This window comes from Arachis hypogaea, chromosome 10 (assembly GCF_003086295.3).
Source record: "Arachis hypogaea cultivar Tifrunner chromosome 10, arahy.Tifrunner.gnm2.J5K5, whole genome shotgun sequence".
In the NCBI taxonomy this organism is placed as follows: Eukaryota; Viridiplantae; Streptophyta; class Magnoliopsida; order Fabales; family Fabaceae; genus Arachis; species Arachis hypogaea.
Window position 1 is genome coordinate 74,908,566 of NC_092045.1, and position 8,704 is coordinate 74,917,269.

General features: G+C 35.3%; 1 protein-coding gene across 1 annotated transcript; it reads left to right on the forward strand.

Annotated features, from left to right (window-relative positions):
- Positions 1–2,758: 2,758 nt before the first annotated feature.
- Positions 2,759–8,495, forward strand: LOC140175669 (uncharacterized). Its single transcript, XM_072204202.1, has 4 exons — positions 2,759–3,080; positions 5,454–6,428; positions 6,783–7,659; positions 7,736–8,495. The coding sequence occupies exons 1-4, from the start codon at positions 2,759–2,761 to the stop codon at positions 8,493–8,495; spliced, it is 2,934 nt and encodes a 977-aa protein (XP_072060303.1).
- Positions 8,496–8,704: the final 209 nt, after the last annotated feature.

The following is an 8,704-nucleotide window of genomic DNA, read 5'->3' on the forward strand; positions in this document are numbered from 1 at the left end:
TGACGTTTTTCTGGCGTTTAACTCCAGACAGCAGCGTGTACTTGGCGTTCAACGCCAAGTTACGTCGTCATTCTTCGAATAAAGTATGGACTATTATATATTGCTGGAAAGCCCTGGATGTCTACTTTTCAACGCCGTTGAGAGCGCGCCAATTGGAGTTCTGTAGCTCCAGAAAATCCATTTCGAGTGCAGGGAGGTCAGATTCCAACAGCATCAGCAGTCCTTTTGTCAGCCTTCTTCAGAGTTTTGCTCAAATCCCTCAATTTCAGTCAGAATTTACCTGAAATCACAGAAAAATACACAAACTCATAGTAAAGTCCAGAAATGTGAATTTAACATAAAAACTAATGAAAACACCCCTAAAAGTAGCTTAAACTTACTAAAAACTCTATAAAAACAATGCCAAAAAGCGTATAAATTATCCGCTCATCACAGCGCTGTTGTTGCCTAATGGGTGCACTGCTCATTCACGCTTTAAGGTTCCACTCAGTGTTAATCAAGACTCTATTTGTAATAATATAAGGGAAGGCACACCCCTCGCGCGTCTTATTTCATTTGCAAAATTAATTATATGGGATGAGGCACCTATGTTAAATAAATTTTGCTTTGAAGTGCTCGACAAGTGCATTAAGGATGTTCTTCGTTTTGATCATGGATATAATCCTGATGCTCCATTTGGTGGAAAAATTGTTGTTCTAGGTGGTGATTTCCGTCAGATATTACCTGTGATTCCTCGTGGTTTTCGAGAGGGGATTGCTCATTCATGTATTAATGCTTCGAACCTGTGGCAATGTTGCCAAGTGTTACAATTGACTAAAAACATGAGCCTGGGTCGTGGTTCGCAAGATATCCACAATGTACAGTTAGAGAAATTTGCGGAATGGCTGCTTCAAATAGGTGACGGGTTACTCGGAGACAGCACCGATGGCGAATCGGTTAATAGAATACCCGACAACTTGCTGCTGGATATTGAGTCTCCGTGTCTGCATGATTTGGTGTTGTTCATTTATCCTGACATTTTACTCCTTTCTTCTAGCATGTATTATTTTAAGGGCAGGAGTATATTAGCACCAACACTTGATGTTGTAACTGAAGTAAAAAATCATGTTATGTCTTTGATCCCTGGCAACGAGAGAGTTTACTTGAGCTCTGATACACTACTTAATGAAGATGGTCACTTGGAATATGAATTATACACAATGAGCACGGAGTCATTGAATGCGTTGAATTGTTCTGGAATTTCCCAACACCAGTTACTTCTTAAAATTGCTGTTCTTGTGATGCTTCTTCGCAATATTGACCAATCTAATGGACTATGCAACGGTACGCGAATGCAAGTTAGACGTCTCGGCGACCATGTCATTTAGTGCATCATATTAGCAGGTCGTAATACTGGTGAGGTTGTCTTTATCCCAGGATGAACATGGCCCCTAATAATGAGACATTACCGATCAGGTTTACTCGACGACAATTTTCGGTTGCGCTTTGCTTTGCGATGACCATAAACAAGTCCAAAGGACAAACACTGTCTACTGTTGGCGTGTATCTTCCAATACCTTTTTTCACTCATGGCCAGCTTTATGTTGTGCTCTCTCGGGTTAGCAAGCATTCTGGACTGAAGATATTATATGTTGGTTCTAATGGCACAGTCTTAAATCATACTTTTAATGTTGTCTATAGAGAAGTTTTTACCGGTTTACTACCTTTCATTCTGCCTTGAATGGTATGTTTGTTGTGTGGCTCTTTGGTCATCTTCTCAAGATGTTATTTGCATTCCGTATCCTTAATACTTATGTTAATTCTTAAGAATACACTACAACAATATGGCCTTTCGCAACGCCAAATTTTGCAACGCCTTAAAACCGTTCTCTTAGATAGGTTTAGACAACGGTTTTTAAAGTGTTACTGTTGAATTTCATTTTTCATCAATTTCTAGCAACACAGTAAAACCGTTCTGTTTGACTATTTTAAAGAACGATTTTATAACTGTTACCATGATTTGGCTTTAAGCAACGGTTTTCAATTGTTGTTTAAAGAATTGCACAAAAGAAACGCATTAAAACCGTTGTCGAAATGCTACACTTTAAAACCGTTCCCTTAGATTGTCTTAGACAACGGTTTTTACAGTGTTGCTGTTGAAGTTCATTTTTTCATTATGCTATAGTAACAAAATAAAACCGTTCTCTTTGACTATTTTAAAGAACGGTTTTACAACCATTACAACAATTATTTATGAAACAAGCATTTTCTAATCTTATTTAAATAATTATACAAATTAAACAATACAAATAAAAATAATTTCAGATAATTATATAAGTTGAAACTATTTTTCTATAAATATTGAATTTATAAAATATTCAAAATCTATTGTTATAAATAAATAACAAATATTATTTTAAAAAAATAAAATTAAAATAAGTTTATTATAAATATTATATATTATTATAAAAATATAAAAAATATTATATTTTGAACACATAAAGCTAAAATAAATTTATAATAAATATTATATATTTTTATTATAAATATATAATAAATATTAATATAAAGAAATAAAATTAAAATAATAATTTTCCCTAATTAATAAAGAAATACAGCGAAGAAAAAAAAAGCTAAGTCCTCATCTTCTCTTCGAAACCAGCAAAGAGCGAAGAACGTTCTTCCTCCTTCCACCGTACCGAACCCTAACCCACCCATCAGAATCAGAGACGCATCGCACCACAACTCTCCATGAAGGCGTAAATCGCACCATCATCACATGTCACCAGGAAGCCTCAAGTCGCAACTCACCATCGTCGCACCATCATCGATGTTGCACTGCGTTCTTCCCGAATCGTCGCTGCCTCCTTCTTCTCGGTGTTGCAGAGTCTCTCCTCTCCGCGGCGTCGGTGCTTCTCCCCTCTTCGAGGCTTCACTACTTCTCCACGGCGTCCTTGATCTCCCCTGTTCTGCTTCTGCTTCGCTGCTTCTACCTTGCTGCTTCTGCTTCAGTGTCTTGGCTGATTGTGGATTGTGCTTTGCTGCTGTTGCTTCGCTGCTGCTGGTTTGTTGCATTGGCCGTTTGTGGGTTGTGATCTGTGGTAAGTGGTCTTCTTCTCTAATTTTCTATCTCTTAGTTAGGGCTTGATTGGTTGTTGGGTATTTTTGTTGGCTGTGGAAAGTGGTGATATTTGTGAACATGAGCAAGATGAGGGTTGAATGTTGACTGAGCTTTTGTTCTGGTTTGAATTTGGACTGCGTACTTGTGAAATGAACCTGGAGCTTAGTTAGTCTGTTATTTAAGGTAGCAAAACTTTTATTATCTGCGAGTAGTGTGTTCGATGGCATTATGGTTCTGTTTCTCTGCTCTCTGTGAGGTGTTCTATGGTGGATTCCCAATAACTCTTTATTGAGGATTATAGAGTAATTTCTATATCGCTGTTTCTCAATTGTTTATTTTTTATTTTATTTATCTGCTTTGTTTATTTTAGCCTTGTTGTATAATATTATTATTTGAGAGAGTTGTGGACTGCTTTTCATATTGGTTGGTTTCATCTAGGATAACAGAGGAATTTCATGCTTATTCCAACTATTTGACTTAGAGATTAGCATAAATTCTGCTCTTCTTCCTACATGCCTCAATTAATTAGGATAAATATTTATTATTTTAAATATTTGATGGAAAATTTGATGCTTATAGATGCTCCCCATTCTTGATTCGCGGTTACAATGACCAAATACCAATCGATGACCCCTTTGAATATATGTATATAATACTGGTTTTAATGGCAATCTGGCTTGCTGCTTCTCCGATTTCCGCTCTTCTTTTCTTAAGCATATCAATGGATAAGTCAATTTTATAAGCTTGAATCTTATTGCAAGCTAAGCTTTAGCAAAAAACCAAAAACAGCATCATTTCATTTGAGCTAATAGATTTTTCTTTAATTTGTTGTTAACAAATAATGAAGTTCCAACCCATCAGGATTGACAGGTAGGTGACTGGACGCTGACTCATCATAATGCACAAAAATCAAACCTTAAGCAAGGTTTTTATTAACAACAAAAACAACTGAAATTCTCATGAAATGTTAATTCCGATTATACCAAAATAATAATTATTATGGGGGTTTGGAGGATGTCATTGTTAGACAGATAGACTTAAACACAGTCCCACATATGTTGCTTTGATTCTTCAAAGTTCAAACGGCTACTTGTGCTGTAGTTTTGGGTCATATCCATAACATCCTCTCTCCAAAAACCTCCAAAATTAGCCGTTCCTTTCTTCTAATCCTTCGCTCTTTGCTTTGCACCATTCTTTAAAGCTAGCATTTTCTATTTTCTATTTTCTATTTCTTTCATCATTATTATTAATATTATTGTTTACTGTCTTATTTATTTGGGTGCCCCTTTTATCTACTTTTCTTAATAATTAATTATGGTGCCTGATGCATGTCTTGTGAAGGGAACCCCCACACCAATATCAGCCTTTCATTTTCAACATGTGTCACTTGTGACTCATCACACATTAGTAACCCCACCTTCCTCTCTTTCTTTTCTAAAATCTTCTTATCAACCACAATTGAAATTACGATGTGTTAGTTTGTGAACTAATATTTAAAGAGTAATGATAATATTATTCTGCTCTTGTTAATTCTATTGTTTGATTTTTTAGTTATATATCACTTTTGAAAATAATATTTCTAAAAACTAGTTTTAAAAGTGAATTTTTTGTTAAAAAATCTGGTTATGAATTACTTATATTTTTATTCTTTGTTGCTGTTTTAGTTTGTCTCTTTAAAACCAGAAAAAGAGAACCAAATAGCGGATCTCTCTGTAGCTGCGACTTCCTTAGACATTGAGCTACACTACAGGTAAATCATTTAATATATTATCTTTTTAAATTTGTTTGAACATTTAATTGTTAAGAATATTTACTGATTAATTGTTTGCTTAAGCTTCTTTGCATAGTTTGTTAGATACAAATTGTTAGTCTCTTGATTGGTTGAGATGTTCTCTTTCGAACATGTGTGGTTGACTTCTAGAAATATTTTAGAAACAATAAGCTCTTGATTAGAAAAAATCACTTATAGTTAGTCTAAAACATATGCCCGTATTCTTTTATTTTAGTTGACAAAGTAATGGACAAAGGGTGGACTAGTTTACCAAGACATACTGAGGGTTACCAACATGGTGTTAATTCATTTTTGGATTTTGCCTTTTCTAAAGGTAGACCAGAAGGACAAGAAATTCTTTGTCCTTGTTCTATATTTAATAACTTTAGTTGGGGGCGAAGGGATGAAGTTTATGATCATTTAATAAGTAAGGGATTTCAAAAAGGTTACACTGTGTGGGTTCATCACGGCGAAAGGATAAGTCACATGGATAGTGAATCCGATGAGAGTGAAGTCCATGAGGATTTGTCGACGACATTCATGGGCTGCTAATAAACGAGACGTTTTGGTATGTGCTTGAAGGAGATAAAGATGCTGATGGGCCAAACGAAGATGTAAAAAAGTTTTATAACTTGCTTGAAGAAGGAAAACAAGAGTTATATCCTGGCTATAAAAAATTTTCGACATTATCATTCGTTATCAGATTGTATTTGTTGAAGACTCTTAATGGTTGGAGCAACGCATCCTTTACTGCTCTACTTGAATTACTGAAAGAAGCGATTCCTCATTTGAATATTTCTGATTTTTTCAATAAAATCAAGGCCATGGTAAAAGATTTAGGACTTGGTTATAATAAAATTCATGCTTGTCCCAACGATTGTGTTCTGTTCCGGGATACATATGAAGATGATGAATTTTGTCCAATTTGTGGAGCTTCCAGGTACATAGAAAATGTTGAGGTAGATATAGAAGTTGATAAGTTGAAGAAAAAACCTGTGCCTGCGAAGGTTTTGAGGCATTTTCCCTTGATTCCAAGGCTTAAGAAGCTGTTCCTGTGTTCCAAAACAGCTGAATCATTAAGGTGGCACGAGGAACATCGTTCAAAGGATGGAAAGTTAAGACATCCAGCTGATGGCAAATCATGGAAAGAATTTGATAGGCTTCATCCCGATTTTGCCAAAGAATCTCGTAACATAAGATTAGGTCTAGCTAGCGATGGATTTAATCCATTTAGAACCATGAGCATCTCCCATAGTACATGGCCGGTAGTTTTGGTCGCATACAATCTTCCTCCATGGTGTTGCATGAAACCAGAGTATGTCATGATGTCCTTGCTCATCCCTGGACCATGTTCACCTGGAAAAAGCATTGATGTGTATATTCAGCCATTAATTGAAGAGTTGAAGGTTTTATGGGAAGTTGGAGTGGAAACATATGATGCTTCAAAGAATCAAACTTTTCAACTACATGCAGCACTTTTATGGACCATAAGTGACTTTCCAGCTTATGCTATGTTATCCGGTTGGAGCACAAAGGGAAAGTTAGCATGTCCTTGCTGTAATTATGACACCTCCTCTTGTTATTTAAAACATAGCCGGAAGATGTGCTACATGGATCACCGTAAATTTTTGGCTATGGATCATCCATATAGGATGGACAAAAGATCTTTCAATGGCGATGTTGAATTGAGGTCTTCACCAGCTTTATTAGATGGGGAACAAATTTTTGAAGATTTGAAAGATTTTGAAAATGTATTTGGAAAGAAGCAAAAAAATAAAATTGATGGTCCATGAAAGAAAAGGTCTATTTTCTTTGAGTTGCCATATTTGAAGAAAAATACATTGCGCCATTGTCTTGATGTTATGCACATTGAGAAAAACGTATGTGATAACATAATTGGAACTTTATTAGACATTCCAGGAAAGTCCAAAGATCATGCAAATGCTCGTTACGATCTCAAAGATATGGGCATAAGAAAAAAACTTCAACCAAAGGAGATAGATGGTGGCAAGAAAGCCAAAATTGCTAAGGCTTGTTTTAACCTTACTAATCAAGAAAAAACCATTTTTTGTGATATTTTGAAGTCAGTAAAATTGCCATCTGGTAGTGCCTCAAATATTTCTCGGTGTGTTCATGTTGCTGAGAAAAAGATATCTGGCTACAAAAGTCATGATGCTCATTTTATGTTGCATTATTTGTTGCAAGTAGCTATAAAATGCACAATGAAGAATCAAGTAGCTGGCCCTTTAATTTTTCTAGGTTCATTCTTTCGTTCCTTGTGCCAAAAAGTTGTTGAAAATGATACAATAGATCATTTGGAAGTAGATATTACAGAGATTTTATGCCAATTGGAAAGAATATTTCCTCCTAGTTTCTTTGATATAATGGTCCATTTGCCTATTCATCTGGTGAACGAGTTGAGGTTGGGTGGCCCAGTTCAATTTAGGTGGATGTACCCCATCGAGAGATATCTGTGTAGGTTAAAGTCCTACGTTCGCAATAAGAGCCACCCCGAAGGTTCAATTGCTGAAGGATATTTAGCCGAGGAATGCTTGACATTTTGCTCAAGGTATTTAAGTCCTGATGTGGATACAAGGCTGAGTAGGAGGACACAAAATTATGATAATTGCAGTGAAGCTGACGTATGTCATGATAGCTATTTTGCATGCTTGGGGCGACCAATTGGTGGAAAGAGGAAAGGGCAACCTTTTTCTCTAGATACCAACTCAAAAATACAAGCTCATCAGTACTTCTTATTCAATTGTGATAAAGTTAAAGACTACATTAGGTATTTTTCTTATATATTTTCCAATTATGAATTCTCTATTAGCAAATTTAACTTACTCACTTTTTGCTTACTTTAGAGAGTATGAGGAATATGTCAACAATCAAACTAAAGGTAAAAAATGGAAGAAGGCAAAAACTCTAAGCCATGATTTTAGTGAATGGTTCAAAGAGCGTGCTTCTCATGAAGGTGTTCCGAAACAACTTAAAGATTTGTCTAGAGGCCCAAACACAGTTACAAAACGATTTTTTAGTTATGTAATCAATGGCTACAAATTTCAAACTAGAGAACATGATGCAAGCCACACAACTCAAAACAGTGGTGTGACTTTGGTGTACGAAACACCAAGCTTTGCTAGTGCCAAGGACAACAACCCAATGACAAAAGCCGTAACATATTTTGGTGTAATAAATGACATAATTGAGTTAGACTATTATGCATGTTTCAAATTTGTTCTTTTCAATTGTGATTGGTTTGAAGTTGAGGAAGAGAATTTTGGTCTAACTTCAGTTCACTTTAATAAAAGATGTTCTCGGGATGATCCTTTTATATTAGCTTCACAAGTCCACCAATGTTTTTATATTCAAGACCCTTTTAACAAAGACAAGCATTATGTCATGGACACAGTGCCAAGGGATTTATTCAATATGTATGATGGGTATGATGTTGAAGCCGAAGAGTCTAATCAAAAGGACCCCTTTGATCAAGCGAATAATTTGTTTGTGCCAAAGGATAATTGTGAAGTTCAATGGACTAGAGAAGACATGCCAAATACAATCATTGAGAAACCTTCACTTGTTCTACAACAAGCTGAATATGATGATGATTCAGATCTTTAAAGAGATTTCTCTTCTCAACATAGAATAATTTTTTTACTTTTATTTTTGGTGTAATTGTTTATGAACAAGTGCATTTCCTTTAGATTCTTGGTTCTTTTAATATGTGATTTGGTTTTTTACTATTATGTTAATAGATTTTTTACGATGTATACTAATCTCATTATTTTATTTCCTTTTTCAGAAAATGTTCAAAAATTTCATTGAAAATG